Raw genomic sequence first — 20,002 nt, 5'->3', positions numbered from 1 at the left:
TGTACATGTCCTAGAATGGCACTAATCTTCCACTCTTGGAAAAGATCTCCAATCTAGCCAAAAGAACTCCTCCAGTTTAAGCATACTTACCACTAAAAAATACTACTTTAGACAAACATGTATTCACAAATAACCACTTGAGGATAATCCAATGAAATATGGTCTTTAACGCTGAGTAGTTCAGGATCCTTCCAAACATAACTGTACATTATCAGTAAACTATACTATGAAATTTATTTTAAATCATATAGGAGTTTCAATCACCATATTATAATTGAAATGCCACCCATTTTACCATAAAATGTCAAAGATTTAATTAATCACAAAGCAATAAACAGCACAAAACCAACATGGGTACCATAAATAATCATTTTAATTTTTATATTTATAATACAGTATCATTTATTCCAAGAATCTAGTAATCATTTTTCCTTATGCCACCTACCATCTGATTTTTTCCTACAGTTTAACTATCTCAGAAAAGTAATAGAGTGTATTATTTCTAAGTATATTTCTCTACTGGCTTCCAAACATTAATTTAAAAAAATAATGAACACAAATCTCCCAGGAACATAAAAATAAAATAGATTCATAAGTGTTGTAAATGTAAATTGGCTGTATGGTTGGTTCTATGACACTAGGAGAAACCATAGATCAATACATGATGTAACTGAAGCTTTCTAGTTCATATACAAAAGCTGCTTAGAACAAGGAAATTTTACCCACTGAAAAATTGTACTGAAAGTAAGCTTGGACTTAGTCCCACAGTAGTAAATGATGATATTTGGTAACTCTCAAAATCTGAACTAATGGCTGGGCAGGAAAAGTTAATCATAATTGAGAGAAGCTTAAAATATCTGAGCTTCCAAGTGAATTTGGCTTTCTCTGTTCACATCAGCTTTTTAAGGTCCTTAGGGTCTGGAGTGGAAAACTTAATTTATTTTATTTTCACTTGTCCAAGGAATTTAAAGGGGTTTGCATATTCATACTTGGCTCAAGTTGGATGAAATTAAGGTGAAGACTGGAGGGCTCTAAAGCCAGTCTTGCTACAAGGCCTTCCCTTTTGCCCAAAACATGACTAGCAGAGGCAAGTCTAACTTTAGGCCCCTTTGTATTTTCCCAGCTGCAAAGGCCAGTTGTATGACCCCTAGAGAACATGGAGAAAAATTAGGTGGAACAAGGAAGTTATGTATATCTTTATTTATGAGACTTTTGCCTCAAAAGGGAGACATGGGCATAATAATAATAATACTAATCATTATCATGGAGTACAACAGATTGAACACAGTGTTTTACAAGCATATAAACAGTATTATTTCATTTATTTTCAGTATCCCAGTGAGGCACTGAAGCAAATTTTAGAATATTATTTTTATCAATATTGTTCCTAAAAATAACTTCAGACAAAAATGCTGTAGAAAAGGTGCTGACTTGCATTGTATAGAGGGAGCTTCCTCACCTGGACGTTCTCTAAACCAATGAAATCATTGGTCCAGTCCCTACCATTCTTCATATGTAAAAATATAAAATAAGAGCTTGAATACTGACCAGCAGGAGAAACAAACAATGAACAGATTTATGAATTAAGGTGTTATTTATACTTCAATTATGAAAGCTAGTTATTTGTTCATATAAATAAGCTATACTTTCTCTAGCAGTGTAGGCACATGGAAGTGACACTGATCCTGAATATTTACTATTATTAGCAAGCTAAGAAAATCAAGCATATCTGTGATGACTCAAATACATTATCATTTACTTATGGGTAACAAGGATTTAAATGGAGGCAGAATAGATGATGTCAGATATGCAGGAGGGTTTGGCTGAACTTGTTTTTTTATCTTTACTGCAAACAAGGAAAGACTTGCTGGCTAAGAGGGGGAAATAGTAGTATTTTTATGTACAGAATATATTAAGAAATGAACATGATATAAGACAATATACATCCATACAAGTAAAATTACAATTAAGGCAGAAAAAATAAGTCAATAATTCCTCTTGATAAGAAATGTAAAAAGGGATCATAACTGATGAATTTGCTAACACTTCTTGTCAATACATATATTAACCAACTTTGGTCTTTTGCCTCACTGTTAGCATTCATGAAAACTTTTGATGTATCAAAAATTCAGGAGCAGCTAGGTGGTGTAGTGGATAGAGTACCGGCCCTGAAGTCAGGAGGACATGAGTTCAAATCTGGACTCAGACACTTGACATTTAACTAGCTGTGTGACCCTGAGCAAGTCACTTAACTCCACTGCCTAGTTAAAAAAAAAAATTCAATTAATTCTTTCTCCATAGATAAGCATTACTGAAAGATAGTATAGCATGTTGAAGAAAAGCCAGGCCTTGAAATCAAAAGACATGAGTTCAACTGCCTCCTCTGATATGCCTTGGTTATGTGACACAGGTAGGTCATTTAATATCTCCGATCCAAGGCAACTTTTAAAGACTTTAAATCCCAAATCAACTGCTCAGCTGAATCATGGAAAGGTACTGTTTCCACAGGGGGATTTTACTACCCCACTGAAAAAATAAATCCTAACTAAAAAATATGGTAACTACAGCTAATCTGAAGTCCCTTGGAAGTTTGCTTAAATTTTTCTTATCACCTCCTTAAATTATTACAAGACTAAATAAATAACAAATGACAATAAAGACTGTTGTTACTTAATATTTTTGGTTTTTTTAAATATAGAATTATTGATATTTGTGATGAAATAGAAATAAATGGATCATTTTGTTCTGCCTCCCATTAGAATTAGGTTTCACAAGTTCATTTTCAGGACAATAAAAGCTGCTCTGAAGCAGTCTATTTACTAGTGATTTCTCATGTAAATAAATGCATAAAACCAGCTTCAAACAAGTAAAATTCCTTCAACTAGGAAAAAAAATTCCTGGTTTTGCTATGAAAATCTGTTAAGCATCTTCCTCATATTATTCTTTATATAGATGAATTTCTTCCTAAAAATTATTTTCCTACAATTATTTTTCACTTACAACTCACTGTAATTCAGAATACTTTTTTTCTGCAAATATTTTTCAAAAATCCATTTTCTCCTTTATGTTAAGTATATGCTGAAAAATAATCCATATTCAACAGAAGCTTGGAAAATTTGTTTTCCCCATGTATAATTCTATTCTTTGGATTCCATTTCAAGATATTTTCACTGAATTTTCAAGTGCTTAAAATATAACTCAGTATTCAAATTACAATGCCCTCTTGGGGCTTATAATCAAACCACATTTTTTACTTGACCTATACAAAAGCAACAACACGAGAACCTATGAGAACCATAAGAAGCTAATAAAAGTAAATTCTAATCTGCCAAAAGACACAAGCTTTCAGTGAGATGACTAGAAAAATATATTCTTGCCTTGTCGTCTCTCCCTCTTGCTCTAAAATCCTTGTCCCTACTGGAGGTGGGTTTTTCGCTCTTTGATATAGGGTGTGCTCTGCCTACAGGTCCCCGAGGCCCTACTCCTGGTATTTCTTTCCTCAGGGGTCTCACTTCTCGATTTGGGCGCCTTATCTGAGGTGGAGCCCTGACAAAGAGAAAAACAAGCATTAGTAAAAGTAAAATATATTTTATATATATATATATATATACATATTTTTTTAAAGCATCTTTGATGTTATCTTAATAAAACTACTAAATACACTCAATACCTTAGCTATGTCTTTCTCTTTTATTAAGCCATGTACATACCTGTCAGGCATATGAATTTTTTAAAAAACTTAAAAGTTTAAACTTAAAAGTCTTAAAAGTTTAAAAGTTCAAATCCTTTCAATACAAACAGCTACCTTCATTAGACAGACCAACAGAAGACAATTACCTAATTTATAATCATAGTATTATTGAGGACAAAGTTAACTCTCCCCTATTAAATAATCTTAATGGCTCTATGGAAGCCTATTTTATTCAGTCTTTTCCTAAACCAACAGTATGTAACCTAAAAGAATGCTTTAAAAACTGTAGAAGGACAAGAAGTAGGAAACTATCAACGAAAAATTTACGCATTTACTCTTACCAATAACTAAAAGTAGGTGATTTTCTTCTCCACTGCTAAGAGTAGCCCAGAAATTTCCTTAGTCAAATGCCAAATGGTGGCATTTCTATTGAATTCATTCAACAAATATGTTTTACGTCTCCACTGTGTACAATGCACTGTGCTACATAATGAAAAGGAACACAGCAAAAAGAAAACAGCCCTATTCTCAAGGCACTTACAAATTGTCCTAGGGTTCACATGCCATGTACACAAGTAAATAAATATCAAGTAATTTGAGCTTCTAAGAAGTGGAGAGGAGGAGAGTTCACTTTAGACATAGGGATGGGACATCACTTGTCCAAAGATACCAAGTAGCAATGGTACAATGTAGAAGTGCTAGCAGGCCAGTTTGACTGTAATGGAGAATGCAAAGGAAGAAAGGAGTTATATTGTGCAAGGTTTTTAATGCCAAGCTGAGGATTCTACATTTTGTCCTGAAGAAAAAAAGGAGCCATTGAACATTTTGCAGTAGTGGACTTGGGTCAATGGATTGTAAAGGGGAGAAACTGGATACAAGATGATCAATTAAGAAGCTACTGCAAAAATCCAAAGGTGAAATGATTCTGGAGAACAATTTGGAACTATGCCCAAGACTATAAAACTGTGCATACCCTTGACCCCAGCTACTAGGTTTGTTTCCCCAAAAGATCAAAGAAAAAGGAAAAGGACCCATATGTACAAGAGTATTTACAGCAGTTCTTTTTATGGTGGCAAAGAATTGGCAACTGAAGAGATGCCCATCAGCTGGGAAACAGCCGAACAAGTTTTGTTATATTATTGTGATGGAACATTATTGTGATATAAGAAAAGACAAGGGGACTGGTTTCAGAAAAACCTAGGAAAAACTACATATAAATTGACACAGAGTGAAGAGAACTATGCTATGAGCAATGAAATGATCCAACTCGATTCCAAAAGACTCATGATGAAAAATGCTATCCATCTGTAGACAAAGAATTGATGAACTCTGAGTGCAAATTGAAGTATAAATTTTTCTTTTTCTTGCTTTTTTGCAACATGGCTATTATGGAAAGTTGTCTTTTGTGATTCCACATGTATAACTGATACCATATTGTTTGCATTCTCAATTGGTAGGGAAGAGGCTAGAGGGAAGGAAAGAATTTGGAACTCAAATTTTTTTAAATGAATGTTAAAAATAATTTTTTTTTTAAATCCAAAGGTGAGGTGATAAGGGCTTGTGTGAATAGAAAGAATGTGACTGATAGAAGATATGTAGTCAATGAAGGATAAACAACATTTTGCAACTGATTAGATATGAGAATTGACATTAAGGGAACATTAAAATTAATTAAAAACATTAAAATTAAAATAAAAAATGGAAAATAAATAAAATTCACATTCTGAGGTTTTGGGAAGTTAGAACAGTCAAATACACGTATTTATCACTTGTAAAAATCAAAGCACATCCACCCCTCAAATTAACACAAATTCTCAACCTAAACCAAGAATTTTAATAACCAATGGTACAAAAAAGCAAATTTTATTTTGTGTAATGTGAAATACATCTCTGATACATCTCTACAAGTCTAATAAGTATGATCATGAGGCCTAGTCTCTCAGTAATGAATCTGTTTCTCTGTTCTACTCTATCTTGGTTCTGCCTTTCTCTGTGTCTCTGCCTGTGTTTCTCTTTGAGTACATCTATCATCAGTACCTCTTTGTTGCCTCTGCCTCTATGTTTTTTTGATCCCATGTGTATCCACTTCATCCTCATGCACTAGCCCTTGGTACCCCTGTTTTAGCCAGGGGCTTTAATTCACTTGTAGAAACATCAGAGCATTTCTCTGCCTCAGGCTTGGAATGTGAGTACAAACATGCCACTCTTCAATGAACGGAGCAAGAGGAACAGATGAGAAGTTTATAAAAGGCACATCCTTGGAGCAAAATATACATAAAATATATGACAAACTGACCCAAGACACCAACATATTACTAAAGCCCACTGCCACAAACCAAACCGTTTTTGTTAATTTTTTTTTTATTTTAAACTTAAATGCAACATAAAAAAGGAAAAAAACTTAAACACTAAAACTTAATACAAAATAAGAAAAGGAAAAAAAATTGCCATGTGCACAGCAGAACATAAGAGAGGATTCAAAATATAAAGTAATAAATTTCCATTTCAAGAAAGCCTATAGCATAAATACTACACATGACGTTCAGAGCTGTCCATCTTTTCTTTACTTCCTTGAAGGTTTTATTTTGTTCTCTGCTACACACTTTTTACTTTGTCCTTTTTTCCCCCCTTCCTCTTCCCCTCCCCCAAGAAGTTTACAATTAAGTGAAGACACACACACACACATTCATATATATACACACAAACACATAAAGACATACATATAGATATACATACATACATACACATATACATTCGTATGTATCTATGTAAGATCATACTATACTTGTTTGTGCTGTTTCTCTGAAGGTGGATAACATCTTCCTTTATAAGTCCAAGTCTTTCCACATTTTTCTAAATCCACTGATCCATCATTTCGTACACCAGAGCAATATTCCAACCTTATACTGTCTAGTTACTTTAAAGAGTCAAAACCAATATTGATTAATGTGGCTGACATTTGGTGTAGTTTCCCTATTTTTCCTTTGATTAAATCCATTTTAACTTTAACTTTGTCTGAGATTATGATTACTAGCCCTGCTTTTTTTCCCTAATAAATTCTACTCCTGATCTTTATTTTATATTTGTGTATCTCTTATTTCCTATCCCTCCTGACTCCTCTACTTTACTTCTACCCACTATCTTGCCCTCATATCATTCAACCTCATCCTCTTCCCCCTCCTTCCCCTTGCCCTCATTTCTAACTGAATTTATAAGACTTTTATAGCCTTCCAAATATATATCTCGTATGTATATATTGTTCTCTCTTTAACCTAGATCTGATGTGAGCAGGGTTCCCTCTAAAAATCCCCCCATCACCTTAGCCTTTTACTTCTTTCCGAATTTAAAAGACTTTACAACCTTCTAGATATATATATATGTATTGCTCCCTCTTTAACCCATTACCAGTAAGAGTAGGGTAGGGTTCCAAAACTACTAGCCCTCCTCCCCCACTTAATTCCTCTGTGTCAGTTCTTCCTCTCACACCTGGTTTGTATAAGATAATCACTCTTTTTACCTTTTCCTAGACAGTATTACTTTTTAAAATCACATCATAGTCAGCTCTACTCCAATCTTTCTTTCAAACTACCCAATTACTAATTACAATCTTAGAGACAGTTTACATTTCTTCATATAAAAAGTAAACAGTCTGTTCTTTTTCAGTCCCTTGTAATTAGGCTTTGATGTTTACCTTTGATGTTTACCTCGATGTTTCTCTTGGATTTTGTAGGTCAAATTTTCTATTAAGTTCAAGTCTTTTTGTCCTGAAAGTCTGGCAATTTATTGAATGTCCATTTTTTCATTCAGGATTATGCTCAACTTTACTGGGTATGATATTTTCTGCTGTAATCTCAGTTCTTTTGCTCTTCAATATATATAGTGTTCCAAGATCTGTGGTCTTTCAGTGTAGCCACTGCTAGGTCTTCTGTGATTCCAATTGTGATTCTGTCATAAGTAAATTATTTTTTTCCTGTTTCTCATATTTTCTCCTTAAGTTGGGGGTTTCAGAATTTAGCTATGATATTCCTGTAGGTTTTCCCCACAGGATCTCTTTCAGGTGATGATTGGTGTATTTTTTCTATTTCTACTTTCCCCTCTTGTTCTAACACTTCAGGACAATTTTCTTTAATTACTTCTGGTATTACTGCATCACGATTCTTTTTTTGATTATAGCTTTCAGGTAGTTCAATTACTCTTACATTTCCTCTTCGTGATCTGTTCTCCAGATCAGCTGTTTTTCTTATGAGATGTTTCACATTCTCTTCTATTTTTTATTCTTTACATTTTGTTTTATTATTTCTTGGTCTCTTAGAACTTCGATGGCTTCCCCTTTCCCAATTCTAATTTTTAAGGAGTTGTTTTCTTCCTTAAAATTCTGGATCTCCAATTCTAGTTGGTTAACTTTCTTTTCATAATCTTCTTGTTTTTCTTGGATTGTTCTTTTCTTTATTTTTCCTCCATCTCTCTCATTTGATTTTTAAAGTCTTTTTTAAATTTCTTCAATGAATTCCTTTGGGGCAAATGAACATCTGACATTACTCTTTGGGGTGGGAGAGGCTTTTTTTTGCTTCAGTACCCTCCTCTAAAGACAAACCCCAGTCTTCTCTATTCCCAAAGTAACTTTCTATGGTTGCATTCTTGCTCCTTTTCCTGCTCATTTATTTTTGTTTTATATAGCAACTTCTTGTAATCGCTTCTAGTCCTGGGGTATGAGGAATGGTGCATCTGGCCTCAAGTCCTCCTCCAGTTCTCCCCTCTGGCCTGGAACCAAAACTAAGAACTCTGCCCTCTTGTAAGTGTCCACAACAAAGTGTCCCTGCCCCACAGCTTCTGCATTCACTAGGATGTGCTGGTTCCTTCTTGGCAGCACAGCTGGGCCTGGAGAACCTTATCAGCAGAGGTTCCCTCAATCTTCCCCTGCTCAGATACCCGACTCCCCACAATGTCCAGGAGTTGAAAATTTCCATGGCTAGGGCAGAGGCTACCTCCCAACCCAGCTAGCCCCAGGGCTCACAACTCCCAGTTTCCTAGAACTAGCCTGGAGGTGTTTACATAGAAACCAAACCTCAGACCTGGGATTTTTCTTCTCTTCTCCTCCAGTTGTCCGAGGAGAACTACTGTTCTCCCTCAACTCTTGTTTATTTTTACCACTCTATGTTTGTCCTGAGGTGCTATTTTGTCTTCTTGTGCGGAAAATCTGCAGAGCTTAGAATTTTCTGACCTACTCTGCCGTCTTCCCAGAATCCTCTCTCCCCAAACAATTTTTTTTTTGGTTAGGCAATTGGGGTTAAGTGACTTGCCCAGGGTCACACAGCTAGTAAGTGTCAGGTGTCTGGTCTGAGACCACATTTGAACTCAGGTCCTCCTGACCCCAGGGCCAGTGCTGCATCCACTGCACCACCTAGCTGCCCCACCCCAAAACCGTTTTTTAATAAAGTAGTGAATACTGTATGCACTAGTAAAAATCTAATGGCTTGGGGTGGAATCTATCTAGTGAATATAAGGGATTTCAATAATTTAAAGTAAACAATTTAAAGTAAATTAGATCTAGCTAGCTAATCCAGATTAACAAATTCCTACCAGGTGATACTTTCACCATAGCAGGGATACTGAATTCCCAACTGTCATTATTCAGACCTTATTCTCTTACTCACTCACTGATCCCTTATTCCCATCCTCTTCCCACCAGTGTTGTACTCTCAAGCTACCCATTCCTCCCACTATGTTCTCCGGAATACTTGCTCTATAGGAAACAAACCTGGCTTTTCCTTTCACACTCTTTTGCTCAAGCTCTCACTGAGACTTGTGTCCCTCCTGATGACACAGTCTCCCTGGTCATCCTTTCCAGCACTGGTTATGCTTTCACTCATTTCCCCCAACTCTCTGGTCAAAGTCAAGGTCAAACAATACTCCTTGCTCCTTGTCACTACTTCCAGACTCTCTAACATCATCACTCAGTGTCCTCTCCTCCTTTAAAGTTCACCCCCAAAAAAATTCTGGTAGCTGTTGTCTACCAACCTCCAGGATATGTCCCTTCTTTCCTGAATGAGCTCAATGACTGGCTCACAGTCTTTCTGCCTCAACTCCTGTCCTCATTACTAGAGAACTTCAATATAAATTTTTATTTTTTGGGTTAGGCAATGGGGTTACGTGACTTGCCCAGGGTCACACAGCTAGTAAGTGTTAAGTGTCTGAGGCTGGATTTGAACTCAGGTCCTCCTGACTCCAAGGCCAGAGCTCTATTCCCTGTGCCACCTAGCTGCCCCACCTGAAAGAAGGCTTGGGTCAAATTCTTTCAGGCAGGATCTGTGTGTTGTAATATTGGGGTCCCAGTATCCCTGAACCCCTTAACCTCAACATCACCAAAAGCATCCTTGTAATAACTCTGAGAGTAGACAGGACAACAGGCATCTCATCCTATTTGTATATTCTTTTGATATATTCACTGGTTCTCTGTTGTGGGAACATTTTATTCCATGTAGCTTGAAGATTCTAGATATTTGGTGTGACAACATCTGTTAGATGTTGTTCTTAAGTTGTTACGAATCAATTTTATGTCTGGACAATTGTAGGCCATAGTTTGATCTTGGATCAAACTTACTCCGTACTGTTGCAGTCTAGGGGTGCTAGGAACCCTGAAATGCATGGACACAGGGTGGGAGTTTGCCTTGAAAGAAGTCGACCACTCAAGCCTTCTTTCAGTCCAAGTAGCGAATTTATTGTAACATCAACAGAAGTGGGCCAGACTCCTAGTGAGCCTGCCATATTTGTAATGCCAACAAAAGCAGGCCAGATTCTTAAGGAATCCTCCCCCTTCTTTTAGTTTCACAGCCAAGCTCAAGTCTGCTCTAAAGGGGAGACTCTATTCCATAGAGTTATGTGCTAGACTGGCCTGTCAGCAGCCATGCTATCCCAGCGGTCAGCAGACTTGCCCTATTGCTTAAAGATGTGTTTCGGTGAAATCCAGAAATTCTTCTGCTCTCTCCACCTGTGGCTGTCCCACCTCATGGAATTATAAAATAACTGGTTAAATATACTGCTCCATCTCTTCTTCACACCAACAGAGCCCGGCTGTGATAAGCACTGCTTCAATGCTATCACAGACAGACTCTATTTCTGTCAGGTGAGCCTATCTTGCCACTTAATGTTCATCAGGGTGATGTTGTGGAAAGAAAATTGGACTTGAAGCCATAGAACCTGAACTCAAATAAATGAATACTACCTACTACCACAAGACCAGGGGTAATCTCTCTCAATCTCAGTTTCCTCTTCAGGGGGTGAATATCTAAGATCCTGCTCTATATGAGTTAAACTGTATTAAATGGGCAAATAGATATCTCATCCATTGGTGTCTCAGGTTGCTGAACCGTGAGAACATGTCAAATCTGTAAACCTCTGGTTCAATCTGGCTGAAGGTAGATACTGATCACACACCCACCAGCTCCTGTCAGCTTCCCAGAGGCTGTGTGGCCTTCTTGGTTCAGTTCTTTATCTCTTTTGTTTATCAGTGGATCACTGGACAAAGTATTAATTAAGAACTGAGTGACAGCTTTCAGATGTGTATGCAAAATAGTTTTAAGTGTTCCCTAGGAAAGTTTCTTGCTACTAAAGATGACCATCAATACGCATTATGGTACAAAGGACCAATGAACTTGGTGTTCCAAGGATCTGAATTCAAATCATGAATCTGCTTGAGCAAGTCACTTAACATCTCTGGGCCTCTTTAACTGTAGTATGAGAAGGCTGACCTCTTAGACCTCTAAGTTTCCTTCTTGCTCTAGTTCTGTGATCCAGTATGAACCTGTGAGCCAGGGATACACAGTATACTCACCAAATAACTTCTATCAACAGCTGTCAATAAGATGAAATAGCAACTGCAAGAATGAAGTCACTTAGACATTAGGGTAGAAACTGTATCAACTTACAAAAATTTGAGTTAATAAACAAGGGAAAAAGAAAGGAGTCTATTGCAAGGTTATGGTACCAGCAAGGTATATTGGTGACTAGAGGAGTTTTATGTCTTTTTTAAAATAACTAATGCTTATAAGGTAATTTAACATTTTAAAACAAACCTTAAGTTCTAAATAATCTAAATATTCTAGAGGTATACAAACTATGTACCACATTTTAAAGTAATTTTTCATTAAAAGGATAAAAGTTTCTAATGAGGTAACATATAATCAAGGAATATATCACTACAAATTTTAGGCTGCTGGAGAAGTAAGTTTCTAAACATAAGAAAATTTTCCACTAAGGAAAAAAATGGAACTATCCACTTAAAGCTACTACATTTAAATAACAGTATTTTAAAGTCTAATTTTTCCCAAAAATGTGGTACTTTTTCTTCTCTTCTTCCCAAGCTGTGCTTGGGGCCAAAAGTTAAAAGAATGAGTGTTTGGATAATGAAGAGATAACACTATTAAGAAGCCAAACTTCTTGGCATTTTCTGAAAACATATAGTGATGAAATTCGTTGTACACATTCAGCCTCTTCTGAAACGCTGAACAACAAAAGGAGTTGGTGTCATGGATGGCACACTGTACTTCCACAATTCTAGGAGTCAAAACAGACTTCTGTCAAAGAAGCAGCCTTCACATCAATCAAAGCATTGCAGAAAATAAGGAACTGAGTTTCCAGCACAATTTTCCCAATACATCTCTCTATTAGCTCCATGCTCAATATTTCTTCAAAAGATTCTTATCAACTAGGCTTTCTCCGGTCCTCTCAGCTTTTTTTTCCCTATGGCTTAATGTTTCTCTCCTGTGAGTTCTTTGACAATGCATTGCATTCTACCTCTGATATTAAAGCAATGCCACTTTGAACAGATAATGCCCACAACATATGACAGAGTTTAAGTCAGTTTCTAAACAGCAAAAGAAAATGATCAATTTCATTACAGGTAATATTTTGTCATTTTTGCCATCCAGTTAGTCTTAAAACTTAAAATGTTCTGATAATACAACCAGAAATTAAGGGAGAAAAGTGTAAATAAAGAATTAAAATAGGACCTAAAGCCTGTAATTGAATGTTTAAAATCCACTTCAAGTCGCAAGTATTTACTTTCACCTACTATTTTACTGATCTGCATAAACACAGAATTTTTTACCCTTTTCAAAAGCCATTAGATATGCCCTAATTGATAAATGGCCAAAGGATATGAACAGGCAGTATTCAGAAGAAGAAATCAAAGCTATCAATAGTCATATAAAAAATGTTCTAAATCACTACTGGTCAGAGAAATACAATTAAAACAACTCTGGGGTACTACCTCACATTTATCAGCTACCATGATAGAAAAGGAAAATGATAAATGTTGGGGAGATGTGGGAAAATTGGGACACTAACGCACTGCTGGCGGAGTTGTGAACTGAGCCAACCATTCTGGAGAATAATTTGGAACTTTGTCCAAAGAGCTAAAAAACAAAAAACAAAAAAACAAAAACAAAAACATGCATAACCTATAACTTAGCAATACCACCACTACATCTGTATTCCAAAGAGATGAAAGAAAAAGGAAAGGAACCTACAGGTATAAAAATATTTATAGCAGCTCTTTTAAACTTCATTTCAAAGAACTCAGAACTAAGCAGCTCACAGAATTCTAAAAAATATTGTCAGCTCAAGAAAGATGAAAGGTGCCCACAAATTAAACTCCAGTGACGGAGTTGCAATCAGTTCCAAGGAGGAAAAAAATGGAAGGTGTCTAAAAGACCAATCAATATGGCTACACAGAAAGCTCATCAAGAAATCAGCTTTCAAAAGGACAAAGCAAAAACATGGATGTGAGAGCACACACGTGAGTGAAAATGGATACAAAAGAGGAATAAGAACAAAGTCTTTTAAGAACAGGATCAGGGAAGCTTAAGCCCACCAAAAGGTATGACTTGTAAGAAATTCTACTTCAAAACTGTACTCAGTCTGTGACCCCATCACTGTGGGTATTCCCTCTAGGGCCAAAGGCTGTACGCTGACTGTGTCTGCTCCTTCACTCTCTATACTTCCTGTGCAGGTTGCACCCAACATGCTAGAACCCTTACTTTTTCAGGGCACCTACTAATGGAGTACCTAGGTTACACATCTGTCATCTCTTTCATTCCATGTGACTATCTGCTTCCTCTTCCAGTTTTGTACTTCGTAAAACATATCCTTATACTTCTTGCATGTGGGTTATTACTGAAAATATGCTGCAGATCACTTGCACCTGTAAGGTATCAAAAACTGGTGTTCCAAGATCTATAATCACAGAACATTTATGTTAAAAAGACAGGTCTTTATACCAAAAAGCAGCTTGGCATCATTAAAAATACTAACCAATTTACAAAAAACTAAATCAAATCTAAGCTCTCTTTCTTATTCAATTCTTGACCCAACTCCCTGCCCCTCTACAGTGCCTATCCCAAATATACACACTGATATACAGATACAGTGCATCAGCCATCCAGCTGCATTTCATAATCAAGAGAAAACACATTTTTACCCATCTAGTTTTTTTTAATATGGATTATTAGGTCAATTATCTTTCGAGTAATCGCTTATCTCACTAAAGAAGCACTGTAACATTAAATAATATGTCATCTTTAGGCATAGACATCTGAAGAACCCTGACACCTATAGGGAGTTATTATTCCATTTACAACTTCTATAGAACATCCTCTATGACAATGGTAAACATCTTTGGTAAACACACATTTCTATTTGAAGCCTTGATTGACATAAAAAAAATCAGTGAATCACTAAAAAGTTATCTCCATGACTACCAGGGAATTTAATGTATATTCAAAAGAGACTCCTTGTTGGAAGTAAGCATTCAAAGCTACATTTTATTCCACTGATTTAATTTTTTCTTTTTTTTGGGGGGGAGGGTAGTTAATCAACAAACAATGAGCACAGTGGGATCATGTATGTTTTATACCAGTCACCTGTGTGTCTTCAAAGAAGTGGACTGATGTAGAAAATGGGTGTTGAAATCTGCCTGTTCCCTTTGGGCACCTTCATTAAGGATATCCCTTAATGAAGGATCATTTTCATGAAAATAAGAAAATAGATATATTTTATCTATGATACATATTTATGATATGTAGAATGTCAATTACTGACATTCTATCAATTGCCTTGTTTGGGTATTACTATCATCCATGGTTTTGTATTCTTCTTTTGGTATCTTCTCCACTCTCTGAGATATCTTGTAACAAGACCTCTTGATTCTTTAAGAGTTGTGCCACCTTCAGCACAAATTTCTTCCATATAAGTTTGGCATGGTCTGGCTACTCTTCCCACCTTCCTAAGAACCACTTCTAAGAATGAGGTGCTAGAGTTCAAATGTGGCAGTTCCCATCACTGATCATAAAAATATATCATTAAAGAAACACTGACAACTTGGATCCATTTAGCACCTATTACTCAATCTGTCAGTTTTATTTACAAGTGTTCTTGGTATGATGTGTCTCACCTGGGTCTCACATCAACCTTTCTTTAGACTTATTTTTGCTCTCTTTTTTTTTCTTGTTATGTGAAGAAATACAATGCATAATCTGTTGTCACCTTCTTCTGAAATGCTTTTCATATAAATTTGCATTATAAATCAGTATTGCCCCAGCTTCCATCTCTCTGCAGCGGGCACTGTGATAAGGAAATTCTTGGCTATGATGCTTTGGCTGATTTGGCATCTTCCTTATGGCAAATGCAAAAGCTATACTTTTTCAGGAAATGGTGATGATCAATATTTTTGTCTTACTCCATTTCTTGCTGTTCCCAATTATGAAAGTTTAATAAATCAGTTCAATCTACAGAACAATCTATGTTCACAGTATCTTCTTCATCTGCTAAGCTTTCTTTTAATTCAATGTTGATTTTTACTTTCTCCTAAACCAAATGATAATCTAATGTACCCTCAAGCATCTGCTTCAGATATAATGTTTAGATGAGGAATCATTTTTTCCTATTAATATAAAGTCCATTTTATTATTTATGAGGTTGTTTGGTGCTTACCATGTCCACAATTTTTCAACTCCTGTCTAGAAGAAAGTATTTACGATACATAGGTGAGAAGCTAGAATATATAGGGGCAACTAGGGGGTGCAATGGATACAGTGCTGGGCCTGGAGCCAGGAAGACTCGTCTTCCTCAGTTCAAATCTGGCCTCAAACACTTACTACCTGTGTGACCCTGTCAAGCCACTTAACCCCATTAGCCTCAGTTTCCTCATCTGTGAAGTGAGCTGGAAAAGGAAATGACAAACCACTCCAGTATCTTTGCAAAAAAAAACCCCAAATGGGGTCTCAAAGAGTTGGACACGAATGAAAAATGACTGAACTGGAGAAGCTATTGAGTAGGCCTCATTTATTTCTCAAACTCGAGAAACTTCCAAAATATTTTCCATCATTTCCTCTGTGCCAGCGTTCTAATCAAAGTTACCAAGTTTAAACATTGTTAAATGCCATCACTGTGTCAGCAAGTTTTATTTATCTGGTTTTTTAGTTAAAAGGGAGAGTTCAATTGAGAAGAATGATATAATGGGAAATGACTATAATGGAAGAATACAAAATATTTTTTAAAAGAAAAAAGTGTGTGCTGACTTGGTTTGAAGGATCTTGTCAAATTGTTAGCAGACTTTTTCTACTTTATCCTCTACAGTAGATACCGGTATATTAGTTATGAGTATCTTCACGGTGCTTTCTTGTCTATGATTTCCATGAGTACTACAGGTTAAGGTGACCATATATCCCATGAAATGATGCTTTTTGTTCTACAATAAGAACAACTCCACCAATTTCTTTGTTCCCTTTTCCAAGGATAGCCTAGGAGCTCACCTCCCAAATGGCTGCAATTTCCTTCATCTTTTGGTTTTGTTGATCACAAGTGTTATGACTGCTACTGTTCTGTTCTTTCTAAAGTGCATCAATTCAATGGTCATTGAACAAAGATGTCACGTTTAGAGTCTCTACAACTAAAGTAATGTTTACAGATCAACCAAAAAAATATTATTTTTAGTAGCCCCTTCTCACTTTTCCATAATTCTACCACCACTACTGGGGAAGCATACCATCGCCAATTTCTCACCCAGAAACCAACCTACAAGTCTCTCTTGTCTTAACTAAGGCAGTTCTTAGACAGCATACTCAGACTGTCTCCAGGACTGTGTTCAAAGTCTGAGCATATGAGCTTGTGTTCTACTGGCATAACCTGCAGGAACCCAGGGTCACTTTCATGCCACAAGGACACATCAGAAATAGGACAATAAAAAAAGGGTCTGTTTAGTTTGGGTTTGAGTTATGTTGGAGGGAAAAAGAATAGACGGAACCTTTGCTTGTTACAGATGAGATGAGAATGGACTATGCAACAGAGAGAGAGAGAGAGAGGCGCATAAATATTCAACTCTAATTTTACTTCTGTTTCATCTACCAAAAATAACCTTCAGACTGAAAAACAAAATGAAAATACCTCATAAGATTTGAAAACCAAGGTAACTGAGAAAATGGTACCCAGAAAGGAATTCTAATCATCTTGGCCTGAACAAACTACATTCCAGATCTAACTGCTAAACACTGGTGACCTTAAGATACAGTGAATGAAATAGGTTCCAAGCAACTAGAGGTGAGAAAATGTCCCAGTTTTTAAAGGGAAGAAAAAGGCAGGTGCTGTAATCCATAGACTGGTAGGCTGGATATAAACTTCTGGTTTAAAACATTGGAGAACGCATTATTAAAGGGATGACCCACGTGTTCAAAAATATTTACAGCAGCCTTTTCTGTGGTAAGGAATTGGAAACTGAAAGGCTATCCATCAATTGTGGAATGGTTGAAAACTCTGTGTTATATAATTGTGATGGAATACTGTTGGGTTGTAAGAAATGATGAAGGAGATGGTTTCAGAAAAACCTAGGAATATTTGTATGAACTGATGTAGAGTGAAGTAAGCAGAACCAGAAGCACAATTTACACAGTAACAGCAATACTGTAAAGATAATCAATTATGAAAGACTTAGTAACTCTCATCAATACAATAACCCACCACAATTCCAAAGGACTCATGATAAAACACACTATCTACCTCCAGATGGACAGCTGACTGACTCAGACTACAGACTGGAGCATATTTTGTTCTTTTTCTTACTTTTTCCTGAACATGCTAATACAGAAATTTATTTTGTAGGACTTCATACTTGTAATGAGTTTTTTATTTTTTGCCTCCTCAATGGATAGGGGAGGGTGCTAGAAGAGGGAGAGAGTATGGAACTGAAAATAAAACTGAATTTAAAAAATAAAGGGATGGTTTTTGAACGGTTAGAGAAAAAGATGACACTATGAGCTTATTAAGTCATACCAATATGACAGAATTTCCCTTTTTGATAGGGCCACAAGACTAGCAGATTGGAGAATACCATACACACATTAGGTCTGGATTGCATCAAGGCATTTGAAAGATATTTCATAAAAATCTATGAAAAAGAAAGAGTGACATTTATTAAGTGATTTTTTTTCAGGCTGCATTATCATTGATCTTTGAAGACTCTGGCTTGCTTATTCCATAACACAGGAACCTTATGGCTGAGGATCTCCAAGTCAAAAAAAGAGGCAGTACTCAAAGTAAGATAATCAGATAAGCAAATTGTCTCAGCATAGTTCTTTATCACATAAATACAGCGGAAATAAGGCTGTGACTATACTCAAAGCAAGATTTGCTTTACAAAAGGACCACCTATAAAAGTATGTAATATAAACAGTATAACATTTTTATATGATTAACACACCTTCTTACCAGGATCTTTTTAAAATCAGCAAACTGATAAACATAAATATATACATATGTAAATATGATAAATATATATACATATATGTATATACACACATATACACATATGAATATATGAAATTGCTAACCAAAAAAAGGCATTTTTGCTAACAATAAAATCAAAAAATATTACTCCATTCTTTTTTTAGGCATATATTCTTTTCATTCTTAAAAGCAGTCATTAATCATAACAAGAATCAGAAAAGCATAGAATTAACACTCCGCAGGCTACCTGTGTTCTGCTGGAACGGGAGGAGGCCAAACCGCAGGATCTCGGAATGGTTCATCTTGATATGACACAGGAAAATCTTGGGGCTTGTCTATCTTAAAACTTTCTAAGGTATTGACAATACTCTTGACTTGTTCATATTCTTCTAGCAACTCCTGTCGAACCTTAAAAAAAAAACAAACAACATTTATTTTATAAGACTTGATACATGTTAAAATTTACAAAACTTCTAAAAGTGCAGTTCTATTAGAGTTGATTTTTTTTTGCAAAGGCTAAACAAGTGTAATAGAGTATTATTTTATGAAAGAAATGAAGAAACAGGTAATTTAAAAGAGAGACATAGGAAGATCTGTATGAATTGACAGATTAAAGTAAGAACCAAAACAATTTATATTATAATATCAATATTTGAAAAACAATTTTGAAGACTTTTGTTAACTGATGAGGAATGAAAAGAGCAGAACCAGGAAAATGGTTTACAAATAACTTTTAAAGCTGTAAGAACTTAAACCAATGCAATGATCCTCCATGATTTCAAATGACTGATGAAACTTTCTACCCACCTCTTGACAGAGAGGAAATGGACTCAGGGGTACAGAATAAGACATATTTTTTGAAACCATCCAATGAGAGAGCTTATCTTACTTGTCTCTGCACATTTGTTATATTTTTTCTTTTTTTCCCCCACAATGGGTTGGGGGTAGGAAGGAGACAGACCAGCTAAGTGGCACAGTGGATAGAGCACCAGCCCTAAAGTCAGGAGAACCTGAGTTCAAATTCAGCCTCAGACACTTACTAGCTGTATGGGCAAGTCATTTAGCCCTGTTTGCCTTTGTTCCTCATCTGTAAAGTTAGCTGGAGAAGGAAATGGCAAACCAACCCAGTATCTTTGCCAAGAAAACCCCAAATGGAGTCATGAAGAGTTGGACATGACTGAAACAACTCAACAAGGAGCAAGAGAAAAGATTTCTGTTAATTTAAAAAATAAAATTGCATTAAATAAATCATTGTGACATATTCAAAAGCCCTAGAAAATATTTTTGTCTAATTCAGACAACCAATATATCAAGATCTGTAATTTCCCAACTTTTCCCTAATTTAAGAGTTATCTAGAGCTCAAAAATATTGGCTAATTTTAAATTCTCCACTAGGCAACTAGTAGGCTAATAGGCATCAAGAGGAAAGATTTTAACCCTAGGTTTTCCTGACTCCAGTTCCACATTCTGATCATTACACTACTCCATCATGCTTCTCAGTTAAGATAGTAATCCACACAATTTTGATTAAATTTA

The 20,002-nt window shown here is 35.9% G+C and overlaps 1 protein-coding gene across 1 annotated transcript in view; it reads right to left on the bottom strand.

The window, feature by feature from the left end:
- The window catches only part of KATNAL1 (katanin catalytic subunit A1 like 1), a 91,895-nt gene that overhangs the window by 35,720 nt on the left and 36,173 nt on the right, over window positions 1-20,002 (bottom strand). Inside the window, exons 3-4 of the mRNA XM_020997124.2 lie at window positions 18,714-18,874; window positions 3,378-3,546 (exon numbers count right to left, since the gene is read on the bottom strand). Coding sequence (XP_020852783.1) covers window positions 3,378-3,546; window positions 18,714-18,874 — 330 coding nt within the window. The remainder of the gene's footprint in view (window positions 1-3,377; window positions 3,547-18,713; window positions 18,875-20,002) is intronic.

The sequence above is a fragment of the Phascolarctos cinereus genome, unplaced genomic scaffold, assembly GCF_003287225.1.
Source record: "Phascolarctos cinereus isolate Bilbo 61053 unplaced genomic scaffold, phaCin_HiC Scaffold_726;HRSCAF=1367, whole genome shotgun sequence".
NCBI classification, from domain to species: Eukaryota; Metazoa; Chordata; class Mammalia; order Diprotodontia; family Phascolarctidae; genus Phascolarctos; species Phascolarctos cinereus.
Note: the sequence above shows the minus strand (reverse complement) of the source record. Positions and strands in the feature narration are given on the sequence as shown.